Raw genomic sequence first — 26,120 nt, 5'->3', positions numbered from 1 at the left:
GGACCGTTGATAAGCCTCGACAAACATCACAATAGTCAAAACGATACGAGAAATCCTTCGAATCCCACTTCTGAATCAGTCAATAGTCTTTCACCTAAGAACTAAAGTGTGTATGGCATGTGCATGGTATGCTTTACGGCCTCTCAGGCTTGTCTCGACCCAAGACTAAACCCATCGCCTGCGCTCACATGACTATCATGCTGCAAGTAGTGCAGCAAGCAAATGACCCATAAAACAAGAAAATGCATATGTTCTTCCAAAAAACCTATAAAAAAGCCTATTATTTACCTATTTGTATCGAATCTCGACGTCTTGTCGTGGAGGAAGAAAAAGTCCCTTCTGAGTGGTGTGCCAATAACCGTGCACCCCCGCAGCGAAGCATTGATCGCTATGGGAGCACCTGACGTACTCGGCACATTCACGCACGATTGAAGTGGATTTCATTCCATTGTTATTCGGGCGGCGACTACAGCCTAGCCCAGCAAGGCAGAAAGCAAAGCAACCCGTGGATAGGCCCCCCTTACCGCAAATCAGTTTATCACCGCTGCGTATCAATTCTCCGACGCTCAGATGATCAGACCAAGAAAATTTGGAAGCTCGGACTCGGCTCACAGAAAACCCAGAACGCCGGGTCCGACACGAACCAACCGCCAAGAAATATTCATAGTTGGCTAGTAATTTTTCAAAGCCGTAAACCCAACAAGCAAATGGGCTTGTGGTTTAGTGGTATAATACCCCCTTAGCATGGGGGTGGTCCGGGGTTCGATTCCCCGCGAGTCCATCTTGGGAGGATCCGGTCCCTTGGCGGATCTTCCTTTTCTTACATCTTTTTTTCCAATCTTTTTCTTTACTGCCTCATACTATCTCCCTCCTGCATAATGGCAGCATGGCATTCTGGAAGATATCAGCCCGGGTGGTCTAGTTGGCTATGATTCTCGCTTAGGGCTTACCCTAAGCTCAATACCTGCGAGAGGTCCCGCGTTCGAATCGCGGCTCGGGCCCTCAGCCTGTTACTGAGGCTCAGTAATCACCCTCCAAGGGGGTTTGCTGGGTAAATCGTCTTTTTTTTTGCTTTTCTTGTGGGTGTGCGTGCGAGCATGAAGTCCTGATGTAGGGTGTGGTGGGGGTGGTTAGGCACCGACCCGGGGTTGAACAAACCCAAAAACATGAGAACAAGGATCTGTCCTTCCTTATGTAAAGTAGCATGTGCAGTCAAGCATATGAGGTACCTAGGTATTTAATACAAATTGAATTATCAGTTTCATGGGAAAAGTGCCCGGAACCCTATTCCCGTCGGGGCTTTCTCTACTTTTATCTAAATGGTTAACCTGTTCGACGTCAGATGATGCACTCTGTAGGATATAGAGTTTGACAACAACCAAAAGACAGGTGCCTTGCTGAGGTCGGTACTTCCTTTCCCAAGGTTATCGTTAAATGTCTCATGTTAGATTGGACTGACGCAATCGCGAATCGAGTTGCTCATCGAGCAATTGGGTTTTCGGTTGTGAGTGGTTCCCAGACGTTCGAAAACCATCGGCTGTGGGCGACGGTTAGGTACCGGGTCACTGGCACTCAAGAAGGATCTGTCTGCATCTCTCAAGCTAGGTTAGCCACCTAACTTACACATATTTGATGGACCAAAATTCAGTTTTGGGAGGTTGAATATACGATATATCAAGGTAGGGAGGCCTTTGTGCTCTATTTTCTGATCACTTTATTCTGGGTGTGGTAATGGTAATGGTAAGTACTAAGTAGATATGTACGTGTATGTCCACATATACCCGTTTCAAAGTCGAAGAAATCTATACAAAAGAAAATATGGTTGGTTAAATCCTGTACGAACGCCTGCGATCGGAACGCTGTAGATCAAATTTCCACCTGCGACATCTTTGCCTCCGTCATTTCCATCTCTTTCATTTCAATTATCCAGTAAATGCCAACATCATATACACATAACATAGAACGCGTAGACGGGACCGGAACACGCTCATACTGCTCGACCAATATACACGCAGCAGAATCTTCTAGATCGACTCCTTGTCCACGAATAACAACCTTTTGGCTGGCTTGTACCAGTCGGGACTCATGGACCTGGAGGAGTGGACTTCAAACTCGCCAACGTGTGCAGGCATACCCGGTTTGCTATGAATGTCATCGCGGCTGACTGCCACCCCGATAGCCTCGGAAGTAACATGAGCCGCATCGTGCCACGCTGTCCGCGACTCAGACCAGCTTTCCACCTCCACGGTGCGCAGGATCTCGACTCGATCCAGAGCATAGTCTTCAGCCAGGGCGGGTTCGCGTGACGCTGAGGTGGCCAAGTGGGAGTTCTTCGATGGAATCGTGGAAATCCAGAGCTTCTGAAGACGTTCACTCTGGCGCCGGCTAGATGAGGTGATATTTCGCGTCGACCGGAGAAGACGAGGCACGAAGAATGCGAGCAGGGGCCGGAGTGCCGGGGCAGAGGCGCAGATCTGGGGGCATAAGTCAGTGCTTTTATATCCTTGGATCTTCCCACGAGGACCAACATACCAGGCCTAGATTGATCTCAACTGCCCCAGCTAGAGATATTGGCCAGCCAACCCATGTTTGATCGTAGGAAATGATCATGCTCTTATAGACGAACGCTGTTCGGACGCAACCCGCAGCGTTGACAATAAGGCCCAGACCGAAGATGGAGATAACGATAATACGCTGTCGTACCGGTAGTTTTAAACTCCAGATCAGACGCATTGGGGTGATGGTCGTCAAGATGTCGGTAAAGATGTTGACAACGCTGGCAGCGAAGACGTTGTTACCGTCGTCCATACAGTGGTAATGATAAGTAGGTGCCACGTCCCAATATGCGTGGATAGGGCTTTGATGATAGACGTTAGATGGCTATCGACAAAGTAACTGGTGCGGTTATGAACCGATAATTTCTTGGAGGCACGTACTTGCACTGGAAAATGGTGACTAGGAGAAAGGCCAGACACAGCGATGCCACTATAAACATGGCACCAATGAGACAGTAGTTGAATATCCGATAGGGACCTTTGATCCCAGTTCCAAGGATCCGCCTGCAGAACCATAGCAACGAGAGCTTTGTAAATGTTGAAGCGAGCGAGAAGAAGATCTGAAACATCACGTTCAGTTTTTGGGCAGTTGGCAACCACGATATCGGTACATCCCAGATGTGGCGGTCCCAGCCATATTGAGAGGCTGCTAAAGATGTCATGACGCACATTGCAACGGCGCATAGCTGGATAACTTGTCAGTGACCCGAGAGAATAGTATTTTCGAGGGGCGAACCTACCATTGCGACAACTATCAATGCATCGTCAATGCCAAAGCTGCCCGTTATCCTGAGACGAGTAAAGATGCGAAGCAAGACGATGCTGAAAGAGAGAGATATGAAGACAATGTTTACAATAAGCAAAGCGTCCCCACGAGTGACGGGGTCGACATAATTTGGTTTAGGCCATGTTGCCAGGACATCAGGCGGAGGGAGTTTCATGACGAGCGAAAGACCGCCAGCTCAAGTGATAATAATGAAAGAATGGAAATTGCCCATGGGGCAACTGATTGTGCAAGTTCAGTGTGTCTGACAGGGGGAGGGGTATGACACGAGAGAAGAAGGCATTCGGAACTCATATAGGTTCATGCTAACAGTCACCCTGGTGGGACATATCGACCAAAGACAAGGCTGAAGCCATGGTATGGGGAAATTCCAAATCTATGGAGAGCCTCCACAGATTCATTGGAAGCTCAAATATGGGGTCTAAAGACAGTCACAACAGAATAATACTCTAAGGGGAAGGTTGAGTTAGGTAGCATAGGAGATTTCCGAAGGATCCTATGAATCTTGCCCTGCAGTTCACCAGAGCCCTGAAAGCTCCGCCAAAGACCCCGCATTAACCGCATCGTTCTTGACTACAGGAGACATTTTCAACCACACGTCAAGAGACCTTGATGGCGCGCGACCACGAAAGAGGTAGTATGTCCGAAGAGACATCTGCTGTTATCGCGATGGCCCGTGTTGATAGGGCAGAGCGGGGATCCATCGTGCACATCGAGCTCCACCGGCCAGTGAACTAGATTGTGGGCCTGGCTGGAGTTCAAGCATTTGATAGGCAGCAGCTGCAGCTGAGAGAAGCTCACGCCGGCTGACGATCTGGCCATCCGAACGCCGAGATGTGACGCCTCCTCGCCTCCTGACGATTGCAGAAGCTGCGCCAACGTTAGGCGACTGCCGATTGGAGACTTTCCTCTTTCCCCCTTTTCAACTTTTTTGCACGATATATAACTCCGACCGGATATCGTGAGCAAGGCAGTGCTTGCAGACACTGCTTTCCGAGTGTGTACCTAGGAAAAACAGGCAACGAAGGGTACGGCGGGGCAGGACGGTCGGTTCTTGTGTCCGGATACGGCCACTCCCGTGACTGTCCATGGATCAAGGTCCGCCCCGATGCCGGAAATTCGAATACATCGCTGCCATACTCTTGACGCGTGGCTTTGTGATAGCCGTGAAATGCGACCGGATGATGTCTATCTCAGCCTTGCTGGTCCTGCCAGAGCGGTGTTGGATGAACAACCAAGCGATCCATGTCACCAGTGGAGATCCTTATAACTGCGATAGTCCACGCAATTACAAGCAGCAACGAGATGCGACAGGGATTTACCCTTGATCAGGGTCCACGGAAGAAGTCCCCGACGACTACCCTCGGCTGTCAACAGGGACGAACATTTAGTTTGCGACTGGTTCTTGTGTCAGTCACATCTTCTGCAGGACCTTTACACGACTCGGTTGTTTCTTATGTCACGCCGAAATCTCTGAATAAGATTTAGTAGCTGACCGCACACAGACACAAGATATAACAAGAGCCATATACCCAATGGCAATGCAGAGGGCCCATAGGGGCACAAATTCCGCACTAGGTAAGGGTAAGTGTAGTAACTTAGGTACATAACCAAGGGTTAGAAGAAAAGGCCTAATGATGCATAGGTACTTGTAAAATGGGCAGAATTCTGGAAGCATTGAAGTATCGAAGTCTTCGAAGATATGCACTGCCTAGTATCACTGGAGCCTGCACTTGTAAGCTTTTAGCTAACCTAGCCCATACCTCACTTTCTCAGTGATTATCTGTACGAGCATTCAGCGTGCGGAAAAGCAATGCGCTCTACTCCTTTGGCATGAGACTCAAATTGCAGCCTACATTTGTTCAGCGATAACGATCGCTCGGTTCCATTGCGACTTGGATATTTTTCCTCACCTGAAACTCACTGAATTTATATAATTTCCACCTGCTCAATGCCTAGGACAAAGATAGGACAGAGAACCAGCTGGGACGGAAGACCTAAAGGCAATTCATCCTGTGGAGGGCGACGACGTTTAGAAATATGGCAAGGGGACTGAGCCCTGGCCCCAAGCCCTAAGCCCTAGTCTGTCGACCCGGCTGAACACTTGCCTCTGGGATTTGATAATAGAAATAATAATAACAATAAAAATAATGATGATTATGACCTCATCTGGAACGAGTGTACCTATATCGGGCCATGATTAAGTTCGTGCTAAACCCGAGATTTGCTAGTTCTGAGTTTAATAGCTATTCTGCCATTGTACACCGCGACTTCCAGAGGCCAAGTACACCCCCTCACCCGATGATGACTTGCAGTTTCTCAAGCGCTGTCGTTCAGACACCGACTCTACTATCAAATCAAAGAAGTCATTGTCCAATTGAGCGCATTTTCAAAATTGCCTGCTCGGATATCGAAATGTTTGCGAGCAGATACAAGAGAGTTTTAGACTTCGGTTCGGCAGTCCAGGCTCGAAAGACTACCTGAAGGAAAAGTCCTTTTGGTACGGAAGCCCGGCCGACGATAGACACCTGCGTGACGTCTTTTCCAATGACTACGAGGCAGCAAAAAACGGCCAATACGACGATTGGATGCAAGAGGGCTCCGGCGAAGGCGCTCTGGCTTTGATCATTCTTCTGGACCAGATCCCCTGAAACATCTTCCGCAGTACACCCCAAGCATATGCCACGGACGACAAAGCGGTTTCCGTGGCCAGGTATGCCGTCGAAAAAGGCTGGGACAAGGGTCTTCCCAAAATCCAGCGACGTTAAATATACTCTCCATTCAACCATTCGGAGAAATTGGCCGATCAAGAGATGTCGCTAAAGCTGTTTACAGAGACAGCAAGCATCTATATTGGGCTCAGAATTTCTATGATCAAATAAAACAAAACGGCCGGTTCACCCATCGAGATAAGATCCTTGGTAGATGAGGGAAGTAACTGGATGAATGGCAATGAATTTGGCTTTTTGCCTGTTAAATCTCTTTAATACACGTCCCAGGTGATCAATGTCTCCACAATTGGGCTTATATTTAGCGAAGATACTTCGGAGCATATGCATTTGGTCGGGTTGATAATGACCCGTTTTTGTGACATTTCCTCTGGACTGGCACTCGTGATCTCTGATAAAGTTCGGAGAATCCGGGGTGATAGAGACGCCGAGGACAGCAACCAATAATTCATTAAAGAAAAATAGAATCTCTGAATTTCCATGAGAGGAGAAAGGAAGTGGGTACTAAAACCATAAACATTGTCAGACAAGTCTTTGTTGCAACCGGGACATCAACCTCTTCCTAGAGTCTTTTAGGCTTTTAGCATGTCTCCAAGCCGCCTCCACATAGTCATCTGCATAGTAGGACTTGGCAGTGTGTATCATTCTCTCTCACTAACCAGTGGGGCCATAAGCTATACAAGCTCGGCCCACGTCATTATTTAGTTCGTTTCCCTTCAACCTAAGTACTGCGCTGCTGAGCCTACTTTCCATTTGCTGAGCCTACTTTCCATACTGCTTTAACAAGTCTCTTCACAGTCTGAAGGTCGCACTCCTCAGACATAGTGTAAGCTTTTCTCCCTGCGTGGTTGATACCGGTGAAGTCGACCTTCCGTGTATGTACTCCTTGTCGCGGATGACCGGAGGAGCGTCAGAAGGACTGGTTGCTCCATTGATGTTCAATTTGTTTTCTGAGGCCATCATGGATTCATCGCATCTTGGGAGTCTTTTGGGGCAGCTGATCGTTGCAGGGTAGACGGGCTTCGATTCGTCTTCTACTCTTCCTTCAGCTATTATTACCCTCTTAGACTACTACTTCAGTGCCAACGTCTTACATAGTAGGTAAGGGGATCTAAACTTTTCTCTCTGGCCTGTCTGCTTTCATAACGCCGTACGGTGGTCTTCCAGAGACGAAGCCATCCACTGCGCAATAAACACCTTTCTGGCTTCGGCGGCCCAGACAATGTTTGAAGTGGTGTTTCGGGGCCAAGTCATTGGATGTATGTCGCGCGGGTTAGCTGGGTGGTGCCTGCCCTTTTGGGTGACACGGGGCCGAGGAGCCTTGGGTATTTAACCCTTTCATCCCCCATATATCCCCATCCTGAATCATGTATTCTACCACCTTGTCTTCTGGAGCCAAAGTCTAATAAGAACGAACCAATTATCGCTTCAGTCCATTTCTTGAACATCTTCATCCTGAACTCCACTGAACCCGGTTGACAATGGCTTTCTGATTAGGTAAGCGAAGAATCCATTGGAAGTTGTCGACCGGCCTAAAGTTAAGGTAGCGGGGTGACAGAGCGTCTTGCATACGGAGCACGAGACATACTGCAGAAGGAAGTGCCGAGACCAGACAGGTCCAATGGATGCTACGACCATCGCCCAAGAAGGGAAGAACCAGGCTACCTAGGAAGAGTGTGGAGTATTTGGTCGGTGAACATGGGGATGGCCGATGCGACCCTCGGGGTTCTTTTGACCGCTCTTCGTTCCCAGCTTCCGGCTAGATGGTCAGGGGAAAATGATCGACCGTTGGGGCCGTTGGAGCTTGGCTCTGCCGGGCGGGTTTCAGCCACGACAAGCATCGCTTTCTCGAACAGAGACACGAGGGGCTGGACTCCCTTCCGGAGTTCTTGTGCATCTTGATGATCTCTTCACGTCCAGAGTCCTCCATAAATCCATACAGTAGTCTCTGCCATCATGGTCTGGCTCTCTCTGCGGTCCCGGCACGGCTCTACCCGCGCGACATCCGCCTGGTCATACGTGGGGCCGCTCGACCAGACGAAATACCCAATTAAGGTATTTTTTTAGCAGTTAGGTTGGACAATCGAGACCGTCGCTGGACATGGTGCTGAAAACCGGTAAGCTGCGGCGTTTGGACCAGTGACATTGGGGATATCCTAGGACCGCGGAGATCTCCAGCTTTAGGGCTCTTTTCTCCTCACTCATCTTTTGTTCCTCTTCTTCCTTCTGTACTACCGTCTATTCCAATCCATTAATTTTCGCACTCAGTGCCCCTCTCTTCTTTTTCTTCTCCCAGTTTTTCTCTGAAACTTTTTAACTCGTTTGCCATTCATGATTGATCAATAACTCTTTGCCTTGGTAGCCCATCATGGACTCCTCGCAAGCTCCGGCCCCTACGCACGACCCAGTCAACGTGGAGAGTGTTGTTGATGATGCTGCCCCTCCTGTGCAGGCTGAAATTCGCATCAATGGAGCTCTTCACACACAGAACGGTTACACTCACCACGAGACGGACTCTTTTCGTCCGAAACTCACGCAGCGTCAAACGTATCTCAGTAATCTCGCTGCGTCTCGAGATGCCCTCAACAGCCACTTCATGGAGCGACGCACTAACAGCCTCGACCTGGACCGCTACTTCGTACGTTTTTCTGACTTGTACCCCAACTGCTTTCCCGGGAATATAGTAGCTGACTATATGACTGGTTGTACTGTGCATAGTTCGGTCCACGAGATCTCGACAAGCACTCAAAATGGCCCGTCTTTCTACGGATGCATGGCAGTGTTATGCCCAAGATGATTCTTCCCATGATATTCGTTGCCTGTTGGTCAACATTAATTACCTGTATCTCAATTTTTGTGCATAATCGTGAGTGGCTATAATGGCGTGCATCAGACTGGATAATAGCTGACAGGTACGGATGAAATATGCAGTTGGCATCAATAATATCCTCCTCACAGTCCTTGGTTTTGTCGTCGGTTTGGCCCTGTCGTTTCGAAGCTCGACGGCCTACGAGAGGTAATCAGGAGGCCTAGTAACGTGTCACGACCGACCACTTACCATGTCTGAAGATACGCAGATGGCCGGAAGTACTGGGCTCTGTTGCTCCAAACGTCGCGGAATCTCGCCCGTACCATCTGGGTCAGCATATCCGAACGGGAAGGAGAGGAGGGGAAGGAAGATATCCTGGGGAAACTGTATGCTCTCATGGCGCCTGTCGTGTCCGAGAGGTGTATGTACGAGCATGATCTGACCTCGCTATCGATGACATTAGGACTGCAATGAACCTTATCCTCGCGTTCGCCATTGCCCTGAAACACAGGCTGAGGTTCGAACCCGATATGGCGTACGATGACCTTGTTGGCCTCGTTGGATACCTCGATACCCTTGCGAAGGAAGCTCACGACCCCGATGTCGTCCATCCTCCCAGGAAATCCACGTGGAAGTCGATTGGAGAGCACCTGGGTCTGCCATTTGCGTCTTCCAATCCAAGGAAGTTTGTCAAGCGCTCCAAGAAGCCTCTTGGAAACCTCCCTTTGGAGATTCTTAACCATCTGACGGCTTACATCGACTACTGCGTTGACAACAATACGTTGAAATCGGGCATTCACCAAGGGCAAGCGAGTAAGTGTCGTCTAGTTCCTCAAATGCTGTCCCTGTCGGACCTTGCTGATTCGAGTGCGTAGTTTCGGCCTTGGCTTCGTTGAACGAAGTCCTGACCGGGACCGAACGGGTGCTCAACACCCCCCTGCCAGTATCCTACACCATTGCCATTTCCCAGATTGCCTGGATTTACGTCCTGGTGCTACCATTTCAACTATTCGACTCTCTGGGATGGATCACCATTCCGGGTGCTATTGGTAAGCCTGACCCAGTCTGTCCTCGTCAATCTTCTATCTATCTTGACCGTGTAGGCCTTAGCCACGTGTCTAACAGAATCACAGTCGCCGCATACATAATCCTCGGCCTCGCCGCAATCGGCGACGAGATCGAGAACCCCTTCGGCCGCGACGTCAACGACCTCCCCCTCGACGTGTACTGCAAGCAACTTGCGGCCGAGTTGGAAATTATTACCGCGACGCCCCCGCCAGACGCGAGCGAGTTCATCAGCCGCAGTGACAACCTCGTCCTGTATCCGCTGAGCCTGAGGGGCTACGGTGAGTGGAAGGCGCGCAGCGTCCCGGAGATCCGCGCCGCGTTGAGGAGCAAGGTCATTGTCAACACCTTGGTCGGGGTGACCAAGGCTCCGACGATGGTACATTCCGAAGAGGACATGAGAGCGCACAGGGAGCCCAGGCAAATCGTTTGAGCTTATGCTTCTGAAAAAGATCTGAACCAGGGATATTCCGGAAAAAAGTCCATGAAGCGAGGAGTTTGGCGTTGAGATCTATCACTGCGATCTTCCATATCTACATACACACCCGCACATAATTCTCTCTGCATATAGTCCTGCATGTACATTGTACAAGATATCTGCGATATCCAACGGACCCTCGGAAGATCGAAGTATGGAGGAACTTGGAATAATATGGAAGAAGCCTGCTGATGCTGATGCGGTATGTGTCAATGGTTTTGATGTTTCTGTGATAATTATATGTTGGCTCAACAGGACTGTCTTGGTGGTCCAGCCTAATAGGCCCTGTACAGTTATCAAAATTTGCAAGCTAATTATACGTTGTCTATAACAAATGATTACCATTGTATGTATGTGTATAAATTGGCAATATACATATTATCCGGCTGCCTCATCGATTGTCGGGATTATTTACGGAATGAGGCAGTTAATAGAAATCCGTCTCATGATCCATTCATCATCATGACTCGTTGCTCGTCCTGGTATCATCATAAATCCTCACGTCAGCGTTAAAAAGAACTATTTACAGAAGAAGGGCCAACGCAAGGGTCATCGATATCAGTACCGAGGTTCCAACAAACTCAAGTCTGGCAGCCGCACCCGTTGTAGTCGCAGCGCCGGGACTCGACGACGTCTTCGATCCCGATCCATCACTGAGCGTCCCGTCCGGATTCCACAGATGCGACGTGTTGTTATCCACAACGATATAATCCTTAACCACGGCCGTACCATTCAGCAGGCTCTCGATCTGCTCGTCCGTGCAGGTCGCCGCCATCGCGAGGACGTAGCACGTCGGTTCCGGGGAATCAGGGACTTCATTCTTGATATCCCACGTCGAGGACGGTCCCTGGGACGTGTAATCCCCTTTATCAGCGGTATTGATCTTCCCCGTCGCGATATCCAGGTTGAACAGCACGCGGTGGAAGATCTCGTACGCGGTCTCGGGCTGGTACGCGGGGACCTCGTGCCCGGCCTCGTAGACGCGGCTGAACGAGAAGTTGCCGTACTGGCGCACTTTGCCGCCGACGTAGGACGCGTTGGTCTGGATGTCTGCGTAACCCGCGGAGCGGAATTCTTTCGAGTGGGAGTATTCGATGCTCAGACTGACTTCCTCGCCGCCGATCCAGTTGCATGCGTAGTCGCGGTCGCCGTAGACGAGGGCGACTTTGATGCCCGAGTCCAGGATGTATGCTATGTCGGAGAGGTATCCCCTCACGTCGGAACGGGCGTAGTCTCCCGTCGACGAGAAGGCGTAGTACACGCTGTTGACGGATTCGGTGAAGTTGATGGGGACGCCCAGAGCGCGCTGGACCCAGTGCTGGTTCAGGAACCCGAGGTAGTATTCCGGCGGGAAAGGGTCCAGATCGACGTGCGTGATGTCGTAGTAACCCCTGCCCGCGAACTCTATGTACGCTCCCTCGACGTTGTTGCTGCAGAACTGGTCCGCTTTGCGACAGGCTGCGTTGACGGTGGCGTTGTTGCCGTAGAACCGGGGGTCCCCTTCCGACGCGAGGTGCTGGCATTCGAGGATGAGGTCCTTGCAGCCTCCCGGACGGGACCAGGCGTCGAGGGAGGCTTCGTAGAGCGTCTCGTTGATGGCTTGGATGCCGTAGGTGTTGTTGTATGCCATGTGCGGGTAGGCGAGCTCCTGCGTGAGGAGGTCCACGCAGCCGTTGATGATCCCCAAAGTGTCGAGGTGGATGTAGTGGCTTTCACCATCGTCAGTTTTAAGAGGGCCGTTTCTGATCTTCTCGTTCTGCTCCTGGAAGAAGGCCGTAAAGGAGGGCCCGTACCGGCCCCCGTACGACTCGGTCCAGATGCTCACCCGGTCGTCGTGCGGCTTGTACGCGGGGAACTCGGAGAACCAGACCTGCGCGAAGTGCCAGAGCGCGCGGGCCGCGTTCTCCGTGCTGTTGGCCGTCGCTTTCTGGTTCTGGCTGGGGAAGGTTCCCGGGTAGGTCACGTAGTCCGGTTTGGGGAGGTCTGTGAAATCGGTGATGGTGACGTTGCCCGTGAGCTGGTTGTAGGTTCCGTTGGTGGGGACGTCGTAGCTGAAACCGACCTGGTTCGGCTGGTCGATGTACAGCATGTTCACGTAGTTGTTCCACGACCACGGGTTCAGGACCGTCGAGTTGGAGTCGGCGTTGACGCGGCAGGGTCCGTTCTCCTGCATCAGGCCGATCATGGAGGAGGACCCTGGCCCGCCGTTCATCCAGATGGAGAGGGGCGCGTTGGCCGGGTCATGGCGGGATTCGAAGAACCAGAAGAAGGTGTTGATCGGGTATTGCTGGTCGACGTTGACGTCGTCCAGGGTTCCCGGCGGGAGGTGGATGTAGCCGGCGTAGGACTTGACGCCTGGGGTGGTTTCGCAGATCCCGGGCTGCGAGAGAGGTGTTAGTAGGGGGAAAATTGAGCCATTGATATTTATAAGGGTTGTTCATCTTACCTCTTTGTATGAGATCGTGACGCCCTCCTGGTGCTTCGACTTCAGGACCTTGACGCCCTCGGGGCTCGGGGGGAAGGGGAAGTACTGGGCGACAGCAGCGCCAGCCAGCCCCGCCGCAGCGAGGTAGTGGGTGAAAGAACGCATGTCGGCCTGTCACCCTGACAAAGAAGAAGAGAAGGGCCCTCAAAAAGAGGCGAGAGGAGAAGGGGCAGAGGGCCTCCTTAAGTAGCTGGGCGACAGGTCCGATGTAACAGAGCTGGGCTGATAAGAAGCTCCCCACCGATGGCTTGGAAGGCCTTCTCCACAGCCGATCTTCTTTCTCTGTCCAGGCTCAAAGCGGATGCTCGCTCCACCACCGCCGGTGCCCCGAGGGTACAGCCTACAAAGTACTGTTACAGCCTCAGGTGTACAACGATGTACAGCGCATACTGTTGCTAGTGTGCTCATTAGCATCAACTGTGGTTAGCGCTCAGCTTGGAACCGGGATCTTGCTTAAGGATTTCCGCATTCGTCTCCCAAGGTTACACATCTCTTGATCGGAGCGCACCGACGAGGTTTGCTGCATTCAAGATGGTCAGAATCTCAAGATCAACCTGGAGAACAGGAGTGGAAACTGGATCGTCAAGCGTCGTGCATGATGCTACCGAGGGTAAAAGCCATAGCATCTGCATGTATGTCTCTGAGGTCCTCATCAGGCCTACTCCACTGCGTAGTACAGTACACCCCGCTGACGTGGGTGCGCTGCCTGCGGCTTTCGCGCATCCCATAGAATATTTCAAATAGAACGGAGAGAGATTTCATTCGTGTAAAAGAGCTACCCGTGATTGCCAGTTCCCCGCGCTGCTTACCCCGGATTCACTTTTCCCTGAAGACACAAGAGCAAGGATTTAGCTCGAACAAAAAAGACCGCAGACTGCGCCATAACGCTAGCGACCAACACCCTCGTAGCTAAGCGCCGCAAACCACTCCCGCTCATTACATGCGTACATACAACAGGTATCTCTGCCGGATCTGGGCCACATCGTAGACGATGTACTCGTTGTACAGTAACGAGCCGCCCTTTCCAGACGGCCTAGGAGGCACAGACCAGTCGGGCATGAGCACCCCCTTCAACTCCGGATGGACACACCCAGCGTCCTTCCAGCCTTGCGGTACTGTCGAGCCCAGACCTAGGGTCGCCAGTCGACCGGCCTTTTCGGCGTCTTCACCGGCGTTGTAATTTGCGCACTGCAGCTCCAGCATGGGGTCGCCGAGCTCGACATCGCAGAGCAGAAGCAGGCCCATGTTGTTGCTGTTGCGGGCCCAGCAGTAGCCAGCCGACTTGGTGGATATGTCTGCAAAGTAGACACCCTTGCCGAACATGTAACCACTGACGGGAGCCTCAGGCGGTGCAATGCGCAGACCCTGGCTGAGGATACCTCCGTAGTTGGTGCTGCGGGAGCCGTGCCACAGGAGACGGCGGTTGCTGTTCGGGATCTTCGAGTACTTGGAGTTCATGAACCGCTCTTGCTCGCCTTGCCGTTCGATACGGAAAATGTCGATGACCTGCAAAGAAAACGAAAAATCAGTGTCTAGCTGTTGTCATTCAGCTCTCGGAAGTCTCACCTGGTAATTCATATGGTGGGTAGTTCCGTACGACTTGAGGAGGTAGTTCTCCAACTCGGTGAACTCGGTAGACGTGCGGTCCACTGGGAAAATCGTAAGCACCAGGCAATACTTGACGGACAGCGATAGACTTACATGGTGTCATCTCCTGCATTCCCAGTCCCATGAACTGGCGGTCCAACGGGTGGATTGTATCGGTATCCTTGGACCCCTTCACAATCTCATTGGCGATCTCCATGTCCGTCAGTGCCTCGAGAAGCTTAACTTCTCTCTTGATATAGTCGCCATGGTTTATCACCGGAGGCCTATTCCGGCCGAAAACGTGAGGTATCGTTGTGAAGTACCGGTTACTGAGATCCTCCGCGGCAGCCGTAAACGTGGTGCCGTGTTTAGAAGCCGCGAGAGAAGGATTTGCTATCAGCTCAGACAAGTCCTTGAGAATCTGGAAGCCTGCCTGAAGGGTGCGCTTGCTCAGTTTTCCAAGGGGCAGCTTGTGAGCGTCGTATGACATATCGGCCATGGTCGTGAGGAAATGCTGCTGGCTGAAGATGAACGCAATGAGGTCTTGGACCGGTTTAGAAAGAGTGCTCTCGATCGGCTTCACCTCCTCCTCGTCTTCCGTATCATCTGTATTCTTCTTCTTCTTGATCTTCGCTTTACCATCATCCTCATCTTCAGAACTCGAGTCGTCTTTGTAATTGCGTTCGATGAATGTGTATTTTCCTTTCTTCGGAGGCTCCTGCCTGTCATTCCAGCTGAGGCCTGATTTGTCCTTGAATTTCTTTTCAAACTGGCGCTTTGCATCATCGATGCCTCCGTTTCCCAGAAACGCATACTGCCCATTCTCTCCTACTCGACCCCAGCGGGTCCAGGTCAGGTACGTGTTGCCATTGGCGAGAAGCTGGATACGGTAGAACTTGTTGTTATTCGCAGTCGCATTAGTCTGGTTGAGCGTTGCGTCCCAGATGGTGCCTTGATCGCTGATGTAGACTCGATGGGAATCTACTATTTATCAGCTTTGCATTCCAACTATTTGACACGAAACTCACCTTTGAGAGGGCAAACCTCATCGACTGGCACGTTCAAGTCTTTAGACTTGGCTTTTTGGCCGTCTTTCTGCTTCTTCCTAGGAGGCTGCTGGTCGATCGCGCTGTCGTTCACGGCTGCCTTGTCATCCGAAGTCGTCTTCAGAGAGCGTTTCTTCGACGATTTACCAGCGTCGGCTTCGTCATCCTTCTGCGATGCACGGGTATTTTTCTTGCCGTTCGTACCATTTGTACCATCCGTAGCGGTGCTCTTTGCCGAACCGAACAGATAGTTCTTTACGGGAAGAGCCTTCTTGGCCTTTTCAGAGTCGAGCAACCAGTCAAGAGACACAACCTGGCAGTTGGCAACATTGGCAGCTTGCTTGTCTGGTGCGAAAGACGCATTAGTAATGAAAGAAGTGAAATGGAAAGTTTAACATATTGAATATATCATAAGGAATATAGAGGACCAGAAAATAGAAGCAGAAAAAAAAAACCTCGCAGACAAACCAAATCTCCAGAAACTAGCTAAGTACGAAAAGTAGATAGAACTTACTCTTCGTCCCCCCATTCTCAACCTCCCTCTGCGTCGACACCAGATGCGTACAGTCATCCGTAACCTTGGCACTAAACGTGCCGCCGTACTGTTCAACAATGGCCTTCAGATCCGCTGTGAAACCAGAAATCCACAGTCAGTTAATTCCTTCAAAGGGCCAACAATGGCAACAAGGCCCAGCATTTCATAATGATTTCTGTTTTTCCTTGCCTTGCTTGTAACCGGGAAACGTCCCGCTCGCGACGAGCACGACCTTCTTGAAGAATGTAGGTGCCATCGTTTGATGATTATTGTAATGATGTTGATGCGATTGCGATTGCGATGCAAGCAATGGATGGATGGAGGCCAGTTGATCTGAGTAGGTGGGTCTAGCTAGGACTTAGGTGAAGGAAGATAAGGAGGTATCTACAACAATGAAGTATCGTAGATCAAGTGAACTGAAAGAAATAACCTCTCAGAGAAAAGAAAGAAAAGTGAAGAGATGAAAGAGAAGCAAGCCAGTAGCTAAGCAAAGATGAAGACGAAGACGAATATGAAACAGAAGAATAAAAAGAAACAGGACCTAGGTAGGAGGTAGGTAGGACCTTAAGTATGGAACTCAACAAGCAGCAACTTTAGGGCTTCAAAGCTTGCCAGCTTAGCTTAATTATCTCGTCCGATATTGGACAAAAACATCACCGGGGCTCACTGCTGCCTGGGCCTAAAGCTGCCAGATCCACCGGCAGACAGTGAGGGAAAAAGACACAAAAGCGAGAGTATGATGGAAAAAGAGGGTCTTGCAGAGTACGAGGGCTGGGTCGGTTATCGGTGTCGCGCGCGCTACAGTAGGCTACTAGGCAGGACAAGGGGCCCTCTCCAGGCACCAGCGGAGCACGGGTCTTCTCGACATCGATCGACACGACAGCACAACAACAACCTCGTGCAACGCATTGTTTCCTCTTATGTGCATGCATTATGCTGATATCAGGCCTGCTTGCCGTAACCTCACCTCCCCAGGCCAGTTTCTTAACAATGGTACTCGAAGATTCTGTAGATGACTACAGAAGCTGCAACCCACCTGTTAAGTACCTAATCTATTGGACCATGAGCGATGCGAACACGTCGTCTGCTACCAATAGTGCCAGGTGCTTTCGAGAAGCTCTTTACGACGCACGGTGTTACATGTCCATAGATCTGGAATATTATTAGATACTGCGTGTCGAGGAATAGAACTGGTGGGGTTTGAATGGAGACGAGAAGATGATAGCATCATAGAAGAAAGATCTCTAAGTCCAAAGTACCTGACGCAGTAACGATACCTCATAGAGGCAGCTCCAGCAAAGAGCCAAAGCCTGAAAAGTCAAGATAACACCAATATATGTGTCTTCCTACTCGATTCAATATTTGAAGACCAATCCTACTCAATTGGAATACAAAAGTAAGCAGGCAAAAGCAACGATGAAATCAAACCGAACCGCATTTGAGAACGCTATGGTGTACAGTAAATGGTATGTACGCCGTGACACACTTCCCCCTCTTCCCCACCCATAAATCGCTAGCCTCCCACATAGAAAAAGCAAAATAAACAATTGCTGCACCTATTGCACTGGATGACTGAATCATGTAATTGGCTTTTTTTTTCTTTTCTTTTTAAAAAAGAACCCATTTGACCCCAAAGTACCCCGGCGCTGAGAAATAAAACAAAAAGAGGTGTCAAAAAGATTGTACAGCTGACGGAAGATGTGGCATGGAACCATAAAAAACGATGATGCTAATAGCAGGTATGAGAGCATTGAAAAAAAGAGAAGAATGAAGAAAGGGAATGTCTGCAGTATGCAGTGTCGTAATTCATCATGCCTGCCCCGCAACGACTTTGGGTTCAGGTTCAACCTCTGCGATACTTTTCACGCTTTTCACACTCTTTACACTCTTGGTCTCCTCCTTGGTGTCGTTTTCATCTCGAGTTTCCTTCTCTCCGGGGATGGAGAGGGGATCCTCCCTCTCTGACTCGGGGGAGCTTGGCATGGAGTGGAACTCGTCTTTCTCGTCACGGTTCGACGCAGTGTGGCCGTTCAGCGCTTCCTCGGAGCCTCCTGCTCCATGCACGAACTTGTCAACGATGGCATCGATTTTGGCTTCAAATTCTTTATCGATGTCGTCCGAGACTCCGTTAGTGGTCTGCTCATCATGGCTAGGTTCTTCGGATATCGTGGCTTCCGGATGGGAGAGTGCAGTCGGAGATGGAAGAATCACCGAGCTCGTCGAGGAGCTGGAGCCAGAGCGGGAGTCAGGCTTGCGCTCCGGATTGCGTGGCGGGAGTGCTGGAGGAGTGCGCTTCGGGATGGTCACCAGTCGTGCACGGGTGAAGGTTGGCGACGTGCGTCTCGATTCGGACAGGGTCGTCTGATCTTCAATCGCAGCAGGTGCGCTTCTTATACTGTCATGCTTTCTGGCCTTAGCAGTCCTGGGGTCGTGGATCTCATAGTCATCCCGGAGACGCTCATGGTATCCATTGGTTCTGATATGACCATTCCGAGCCTCCCAGGGGCTTTGCTCAGGCGAGCTGGTGGCGTCCTTGATACTCCTAGATGAGGAGGCCCTGCTCACTGAGGTTCCGGCTGTCGTGGGCCGGTCCTCCGTCTGCGTACCCTTGTCGATGCTCGTGTAGCTCTGCAAGCTACCTCGCCAGCTGTTCCGCTGTGAGCTATCGACACTGCGCCGGGAGAAGCTGCTGTATATCGGACTTGACGGACTGGGGCGGAATTCAAAGACTTCATGACTAGGTCTGGCCTTCGTCCCTGCCTCCCGAATAAAGAGGCCTTCTGCTTCCAATGCCTTGACTCCGTATGGATCCGGATCGTCGCTGGCGGGAATTCCGAAAGTACCATCGTGGGTCGCCAGTTCAACGTCGCTAGGAGTTTCACCCGGCGGCGGGAGTAGATTTTCATCTACATCCGTGTCGCCCTGTGCGGCCTTGATGGTTTGCATGAGCATCTTCAGCGACGAGGGCGGGTTCCTGGCCTTGCCAGCCAGGATATCGCTGACGGATATTCTCTCGCCGTAGAACCGCTCATTCTCATCTGTCCGCTCGATGATAACTGTTCCGTCCACCTGGACACCGGCGTAGAACCCCCTGCTTTTCATGTATGTCCAGATGGGCGCTTGCCGCTTGTGGACCTCCGTCTCGAGGATGCCGCCCACTCCGACAGGGCCTGCCGTTGCGCTGATCTCACCTCCCAGGGTACATCGGATCTTCTTAAACCCCTCCAGAGCCTCATAGGTATTGATGACCACGACGCAGTCGTAGATATCGACACCTACCAGGAACCCCAGACCAGCCGTGTGAAGCATGATACCCGACGGTGGACTCCACTCGCCTGTCTCAGGGATCCTAGCGAGCAAGACACCGCTTCCACCAGAGCCACTCACCCAGAGACCCGTCCGCATTGTCGTGAAGATAGCCAGGCCCTTCGCGCGCTTGATGACCTCCGTAGGGATCTTCTTCAGCACCCTCTGTTTCCCCTGCGGACGATCGATCTTCCCATTGTCCCTGTTCTCAGGCTCGGCGATGTCGGTATAGAAGCCATCCTTGCAAAAGCTTCGTAGAATCCGGGCAGCTTTGTCACTCTCCTTGTCGAGTGACATGGGCCAAAACGCCTCCGCGCCGACCCGGTTCGAGAGGCGGTTGACGGGAGCCCCGAGCTTGTCGAGGGTGTGCCATGCCTTGTCGAAGCCCTTCTTCGAATACCCTAGGGTCTTCTCCCACTTTGTCTGTTGGGGCATCGTGACTGGGACGGGGTCCTCGTCGGACGGAAACTGTAGGAGGTCAAATCAATGGCAGAATAGTAGTAAGGTGGCTGACGACGGATTCTTCTAGAGCAGAGCAGGTGGCTGGCTCCCCAAGCAAAGCGAATTGCAAGGGGAACAGCGAAGCATGCGCGACCCAGGAGCCAGGACTTTCCGTGTCAAGAGGGAATGCAACCCCAGGGCAATCGTTTTCCTGCTCGAGTCGATGATCTGCAGATGTGAATGCAGGCGAGGAATGCACTCGCAGAAGCTCGGGCAACGGCAGCACGCCTTGCTTCAGGTAACCCACCCCTCTCCGGGAGCTGCAGCGTGGGCAATAGTCCAAAGAACAATCAATGGAATTGATGCCAGACGCAGGATGTGAGAACCAGAAAACAAAAGAAAGATGAAAAGAGTTCTCGTCAAATAGAGTTGAGAAACATCCGAGAGGACTCGAGACAGCCTGCTCGAGCCCGTTCCCAGCGGACTGGATAATATAGTTGCGCAGGGCCAAGGGATCACTCAGCAACTAGTGCCCCTCCAGAGTTGCATTTGAAATCATCGGAGAAGATCAGGATGATATCCGGGGTCGACAGGAACCAGCCCTGGGAAAGGAAGAGGGCCTACGGCTCAGCCGGAAGGGTCAGGCTTTTGGACCACCGCCCGCGTGGCGCCCGACAGCTTTCGCAGCTTTGACAGGCGATGAGCAAGACGGGGACCCGAAGGATCGATGTCATCGCTCGCTGACAGCCGCCTCGACTGGTCTGTCGCGCATCTCGAGTGGAGCGCGAGGTGGAGGCGCTTGTCAGAGGACGGAGCCATCCGGGCCACAGCCGAGTCTCGATCGATCTCGATTATATTATCCAGGACTGCCTTATTTCTTGTCCCATGTGGCGTCCGGACCGCGAGGGATGGGTCATGGCGCTGCACGACCTCTCCTGCGGAAATACTGCCAGTATCTCTCTGCTCGTCTTCTCCTCTTCCCATCATCCATCATGTGTAGCCTTTGAACCACCAGCTTGGGAAGAGCGATCGTGCCAATGTGACACGGTATGACACCTCATATCGGCCACGGCGAAATGTCCACCCAGTGACCAAAGCACCGGCCCGGCAATAAATGCAGAAAATTTGAATTAAGAAAATAATAAGTTACCCCTGACACGCGCGCGCGTCGGACCGTCCATGCCTAAAACACAGTACATTCCTAGTTAATATACGAAACACAAATAGATGGTGTGCTGCGCCTCCCCAATCACCACGACAGCTGTCATCGGCCGATCTGATGTCTGTCGATCGTTGGAGAGCGAGAGAGACAGCACCAACCGCGATCTGCAGATATCCCCAGAATCGCGGATCCGCTCCCAGGGCTGGCTCGCCTAGTACGGGCTGCTAACTGACTATCGAGCCCATCGACCCGCCATCTAGTCTCTTATTGTGTGCATCCTACTCGCCTAGTGTCTTGTGCAGGCGGAGTGCAGAAACCGCGTGGTAGGGATATCAGATTCATGCTGTTGATCTTAATATTGACGTTTCCATCCATCTTCGCCTTTTTGTGTTTCTGTTGTCTTTCTGCTTTGCTTCCCTTGCTTAGCTATCGCCTTCGGCTAAAAGAGGGCCCTGGAAGAAAAGGAAGGCGGTCAGCAGGGGACAATTGGGATCGTTACAGAGGCTTAAAAGTTATCGCTGATGGTGAAGGTCCCAAAAGGGCGGCCAGTCTAAAGATTTGTGGAGACTCTGGAGAGATCTCAACACTCTCCTTAGGCGAGACCCGAGAGCACGAAGGGGGCGCATCATGGGATTTCAGCCACATCCTACGGCCCACACACCTGTACATAATAAATGTTCCGGCAGGCTGGAAGGAGGGGCTGCACTATGGACTAGACGGACATCTAATTTGGCATAAAGGCCGTGTCTTGCGACGTTGCATTTTAACCACTTCTACCCCCGTGCGCAGCGTTGGGGCCCAACTATCAAACTAGTAACAAGGATATGTATATGCTTCAACTCGTGTACAGACCAGGAAGTCGCATCTGGTCCCCTGAAGGAGTCTAACAAGAAACGATGGCATAAGATCACAGAACTCGTCGCAGGGTAAAATTCAATAGCTCACAGAGCACCAAGCTCCTTCAGCTTGGAAATGAGGCCGTCGACATTCTCGACCTTGCCTCCTCCCTGTCGTGCTGGCGGCTCTGTAGGCCAGTTAGCCTCTCATCCATGCAGTCAGAGCAGAGACACTGAACGGGGAGATACGTACCGGTAACCTTCAAGGTCTTCAGCCGTCTCTTGTCCTCAACGCCAAAGTCGGCCAGCGTCTTCTTCTCTAATGGCTTCTTCTTCGCCTTCATGATGTTGGGAAGGCTGGCATACCGCGGCTCGTTCAACCGCAGATCGGTCGTGATGACGATGGGCAGCTTGGTCCGCAGCGTCTCGACACCGCCGTCGACCTCGCGCGTCACCTCAATGGTGCCGTTCTCGTCCTTGATCTCGACCTTGCTGGCCTGGGTCGCCTGCGGCCAGCCCAGCAGGCCGGCAAGCATCTGTCCCGTCTGGCCCTGGTCGCCGTCGATGGCCTGCTTGCCCAGCAGGACTAGGTTGATGTCCTCCGACTTGACAACGCCCTGGAGCAGCTTCGCGACAGTCAATGGCTCCAGGCCGCCGTCATCCGACTTCGCCTCGGGTACATCAATGTGGAACGCCCGGTCCGCACCCATGGCCATAGCGGTGCGGAGCGTGTCGGCGCACTTGGGCCCGCCGGCGGACAGGGCGAGGATGTTGTCGACCTTCAGAGGGCCCTTACGCTCGCGGAGGCGGACTGCCTCCTCGATGGAGAGCTCATCAAACGGGTTGAGGGAGTGCTTAACGCCCGCGGTCTCGACACCGGTCTGAGTCTTGTTGATTCGGGGTTTGATCTGGTGAGCGCAGCGGGGTAGGTTGAGTCAGCTTGCAAATCGCTAAATAGATCTGATCTGCATCGAAAGAGCAGCGCATAATCTCGTAGAGCAGACGACCGTAAGATCGCAATCGACAACAGACGCACCTCTGCGTCACCCGATCGGAGCAGGCTAGGAGGGAGAAACTGAGAGACTCACCGCGTAGTCGATCACCCGTTTGACGGGCACCAATATCCGCAAGCCGCTGGCCATTCTGAAGAGCGCGGAATCCAAAAAATACACACCAATACCCGAATGCAATGGACCAGGAAAGACGGGTGATGGGAATCCGGAGAAGGGTGTGCAGCGCTGGTCAGTCTGGGGTTGACGACTTTGGCGGGACGAGCTCTGTGCCTCGCCGGAGAGTTGTCCGATGTCGCGTGTTCCGTTTCTACCCTCCTCGGGATCGGGAGTCTGTCACAGCCGAGGTTTTCCGCCCGCGGGGTAGCAGCACCATGATACTACGAGACCCTTAAGGGCGCAGAGAATGGTATTGAAACTAATAATTAAGTAATTAAATATTATACAGTCTATCCACTTCCAAGTACCCTCCTCTTCTTTCTGCACTGACACGTTGCCTGCATTCAATGTTTATCCACGATGATGTAACGCCTCTATGCTAAGTTGAATGCCAAGCAGAGATTATATAGTAGCGCACTCAAAACACATCCGATATGTTCTATAAATGAAATCAAGTAAAACCAGTTTTGAATCCCTGGAGAAGAAAGAGAGGATAAGCCCGTCGGGACCCATGCCATGCCGGATAACATCACTTTGAGAGACCGTTGAAATGCAAACAGAAACACGGACCAAGCGCAAAGTAGAGAGCAACCGGATGATTAGCCAGATAAGTAAGCACATATAGGAAAGAAATGTACCTATGCAAAAATTCACAGATACGTCGATCTCACGTCTCCAAGGCAGGTGGTCCCGCCAACTATTTACAATAGACTTTTGACTATATTTAAGGTTTCTGCAGTTGTTCTTTTCGGAAGAACATCAAGCATACAACGTTGATGGATAGGAGGAAGATAAGACAGACCCAAAACGACCCCTTGGTTAGTCCATGTGCGACTTCCGATGCGAAGTTGGGGAAAACATCGCCTGGGCCCACCTTGTCAGGTGCGGTAGCGCGCGCGAGGATTGTGCTAATAGATCCAATGACCTGAGCGGCCAGAAGTGTGAAAGTGATATGGAATCGAGTTAGAGTGTTGAGAAGGATCATGCCAAATCCTGTTTAAGGTCAGCGTTGTGGGCTCTATGGTATGCAATTCAATTCAGATTGCGACAAAGATCAAAACCTACCAACGCCTTGAATGGAATCCAGAAGGCCAAGCCAGAGCCAGAGCACCCGCCCAACAAGGGCACTGGCAAGTGGCCCGCCTGCCCATGGAACATATACTCCAACATTTGACGTGGACCAGAGCATCTGACACCACCGAGGTGCCCCTAGACCGCTGGCAAATATCGGAATGAACCATGCATGTCGTTTGGAGAGGATACTGAAACCCCAAAGACACGCTGCCCAGATCACAATGAAAAAAAGCAAGACGAGGAGGACGATGTGCCAGGTCTTTGCATGTTTGCTTGACCAGAGGTATAACCAATTCCGTCCGTACGGAGCCGAAAGGAAGTAATTCTGTATGAATACGGCATAGAAAAACCACTACGAGCAGTCAGTGTCATAAATATCTTGAATACCTAGACCAACGTAGTGCATCAAACATACCAAGACGATCTTTCGGCGCAACAGCGTCCGGTAAAATGCTGGAACTTTACCAGGAGCTTGTCGATAGTACTCAGGTAATCCGAGGAAGATCAGGGCGCCAATCGTCCACAGAAAAAACGCGATACCCAATCCAATTCCTATTAGAAGGCGAGGGTTCGAATCCGCCAGACTGGTCTTAGTGGAACCTGCCTGCGAAGCAGCAGCCATAGAGCTTCCCCAATACCAAAGGAACGTTACATATACCTGTTGAGTTCCTTGGATTACACATGCTCGAAAGGCCCAGGAGGTGATAGGCGCACCACCTATTTGAATAATTAGCGAAGGAAAAAAACTTATTATCGTGATAAATTGTTCTTACCTTCATCTCCGAAATTAAGGGCGAAGAATATTGAGCCAGTTGAGGAAGCAAAAGCGTACAAGCCTGTTGCCACGTTCTGCATCCACGCTCTACCAAGACTGGCGCGTACAAGGGGCGAGAATCCAACAAAGATGAACGCAGAGCCATAGAACTATTGAACGTTAGCTAATATGACCATTATCTAGTCAAATGACGCCTGGAGCGTACAATAAATGGGAGAGATAAAACGTATATAGATTTGAGCAAACGGAATACCGTCCACCATATGATTGACGAGATGAGGTAGATGGTAGCCACAATGTAGAGCTTTACAGCAGGCTGACCAATCTCACCATTTAGCAACGTGATCTGGTACGAATTGGCCGCAATTATTTGGCCCTAGTGCAATGTCAGCTGACGATCAATAATCGGAATTATTTCCAACTTACGAAGCCCAGTAAAATTGAATACAACGGCCAGTCACCAATTCGTCGGAGGAGAAAGCGCCTCAAACCAGAAGGAGGGACGTAATCCTTGGGAAGAAGAAACTGATCCGGAGGTCTCTCATCTGGGGGTGAGTCCATGCGAGATGGCGTTCGCGGCGGGCTGTTACTGTGGCTCATCTTCAATCGAAAGACTGATGAGACGGGTGTGCCCCCCAGAGGCGACCTTCCCAGCTTAACATCGCGGTATCGGTTGAACCAATCTTTCTCACTCTTGGAAAGATATTCTTCAATGCACAATTGATCTTCAGAATTCTTTCCATTAAGATTCTGAAGTTTCCTCTCAAAGTTCTTGGCATATTCATTGTTAGAGTCGGTGAAGAAGGGGCTCACTTTCTGGAGGTTATAATCTTGCTTTTCTTTTACAACACTGTCGATACTTAGAAGGCTCATGGCTGCCGAGTCTCGGTTCTGAGTAGAGATAGGAGGGCTTGGTAGACCGTCTTCTGTCCAAACGGCAGTGGAAGTGCTCATGCCAGACGATAGGACTGTTGGAGTGTCTGGCCGCGAATTAACCATCCCGTCCCTCAGAAAAGCGGGCGGAACATCCTGCTCAGAACTATCATCTAAGCCTATGTGTATTCTCCCATCTCCTGGCTCTTCAAGTGTTCGATTTATAGCCAGTGACTGAGCCAGACCGACTTGTTGATCACCGTAGGCAGAGAAAATGTTGCTTTCGTTATCCGAAGACTCTTCAACCCCAGAGGTGCGGCCTCCTGTGGTCATTGAACTGTTCCTTTGGCTCGGGTGACGCCTGGTATGACCAGGCCCGGTTCTGCTCCCAAAAGGGGATGACATATCTTG

At 51.3% G+C, this 26,120-nt stretch overlaps 8 protein-coding genes and 2 non-coding genes across 10 annotated transcripts; 4 read left to right on the top strand and 6 right to left on the bottom strand.

Annotated features, from left to right (window-relative positions):
• Positions 1-709: 709 nt before the first annotated feature.
• VTN00DRAFT_t98 lies at positions 710-781 on the top strand. Its single transcript has one exon. It is a non-coding gene; the product is annotated as a tRNA-Ala (tRNA).
• Positions 782-907: 126 nt separating this feature from the next.
• VTN00DRAFT_t99 lies at positions 908-1,001 on the top strand. Its single transcript has one exon. It is a non-coding gene; the product is annotated as a tRNA-Pro (tRNA).
• Positions 1,002-2,024: 1,023 nt separating this feature from the next.
• Positions 2,025-3,496, bottom strand: VTN00DRAFT_6203 (uncharacterized protein; the record flags this gene model as incomplete). Its single annotated transcript, XM_069432814.1, has 4 exons — positions 2,025-2,474; positions 2,533-2,857; positions 2,937-3,241; positions 3,296-3,496. 4 exons carry the CDS (start codon positions 3,494-3,496, stop codon positions 2,025-2,027), a joined length of 1,281 nt encoding a protein of 426 aa, XP_069288635.1.
• A 1,545-nt stretch (positions 3,497-5,041) lies between these two features.
• VTN00DRAFT_6202 (uncharacterized protein) lies at positions 5,042-5,990 on the top strand (the record flags this gene model as incomplete). Its single annotated transcript, XM_069432813.1, has 2 exons — positions 5,042-5,074; positions 5,769-5,990. The coding sequence occupies 2 exons, from the start codon at positions 5,042-5,044 to the stop codon at positions 5,988-5,990; spliced, it is 255 nt and encodes an 84-aa protein (XP_069288634.1).
• Positions 5,991-8,436: 2,446 nt separating this feature from the next.
• Positions 8,437-10,933, top strand: VTN00DRAFT_6201 (uncharacterized protein; the record flags this gene model as incomplete). Its single annotated transcript, XM_069432812.1, has 8 exons — positions 8,437-8,706; positions 8,787-8,934; positions 9,000-9,084; positions 9,138-9,263; positions 9,341-9,690; positions 9,753-9,926; positions 10,011-10,321; positions 10,703-10,933. 8 exons carry the CDS (start codon positions 8,437-8,439, stop codon positions 10,931-10,933), a joined length of 1,695 nt encoding a protein of 564 aa, XP_069288633.1.
• Positions 10,934-10,943: 10 nt separating this feature from the next.
• VTN00DRAFT_6200 (uncharacterized protein) lies at positions 10,944-13,010 on the bottom strand (the record flags this gene model as incomplete). Its single annotated transcript, XM_069432811.1, has 2 exons — positions 10,944-12,800; positions 12,867-13,010. The coding sequence occupies 2 exons, from the start codon at positions 13,008-13,010 to the stop codon at positions 10,944-10,946; spliced, it is 2,001 nt and encodes a 666-aa protein (XP_069288632.1).
• An 831-nt stretch (positions 13,011-13,841) lies between these two features.
• Positions 13,842-16,329, bottom strand: VTN00DRAFT_6199 (uncharacterized protein; the record flags this gene model as incomplete). Its single annotated transcript, XM_069432808.1, has 6 exons — positions 13,842-14,411; positions 14,472-14,554; positions 14,607-15,473; positions 15,521-15,883; positions 16,053-16,166; positions 16,263-16,329. 6 exons carry the CDS (start codon positions 16,327-16,329, stop codon positions 13,842-13,844), a joined length of 2,064 nt encoding a protein of 687 aa, XP_069288631.1.
• Positions 16,330-17,882: 1,553 nt separating this feature from the next.
• On the bottom strand, positions 17,883-19,814 carry VTN00DRAFT_6198 (uncharacterized protein; the record flags this gene model as incomplete). Its single annotated transcript, XM_069432807.1, has 1 exon — positions 17,883-19,814. One exon carries the CDS (start codon positions 19,812-19,814, stop codon positions 17,883-17,885), a length of 1,932 nt encoding a protein of 643 aa, XP_069288630.1.
• Positions 19,815-20,447: 633 nt separating this feature from the next.
• VTN00DRAFT_6197 (uncharacterized protein) lies at positions 20,448-20,807 on the bottom strand (the record flags this gene model as incomplete). The annotated part of the gene is made up of 1 exon (XM_069432806.1): positions 20,448-20,807. One exon carries the CDS (start codon positions 20,805-20,807, stop codon positions 20,448-20,450), a length of 360 nt encoding a protein of 119 aa, XP_069288629.1.
• Positions 20,808-21,923: 1,116 nt separating this feature from the next.
• Positions 21,924-26,042, bottom strand: VTN00DRAFT_6196 (uncharacterized protein; the record flags this gene model as incomplete). The annotated part of the gene is made up of 10 exons (XM_069432805.1): positions 21,924-22,006; positions 22,072-22,726; positions 22,907-23,161; positions 23,757-23,980; positions 24,053-24,413; positions 24,477-24,665; positions 24,720-24,778; positions 24,835-24,985; positions 25,042-25,212; positions 25,263-26,042. The coding sequence occupies 10 exons, from the start codon at positions 26,040-26,042 to the stop codon at positions 21,924-21,926; spliced, it is 2,928 nt and encodes a 975-aa protein (XP_069288628.1).
• Between the last annotated feature and the right edge of the window lie 78 nt (positions 26,043-26,120).

The sequence above is a fragment of the Thermoascus crustaceus genome (genome assembly GCF_041956765.1).
Source record: "Thermoascus crustaceus strain CBS 181.67 unplaced genomic scaffold VTN00scaffold_3, whole genome shotgun sequence".
In the NCBI taxonomy this organism is placed as follows: Eukaryota; Fungi; Ascomycota; class Eurotiomycetes; order Eurotiales; family Thermoascaceae; genus Thermoascus; species Thermoascus crustaceus.
Note: the sequence above shows the minus strand (reverse complement) of the source record. Positions and strands in the feature narration are given on the sequence as shown.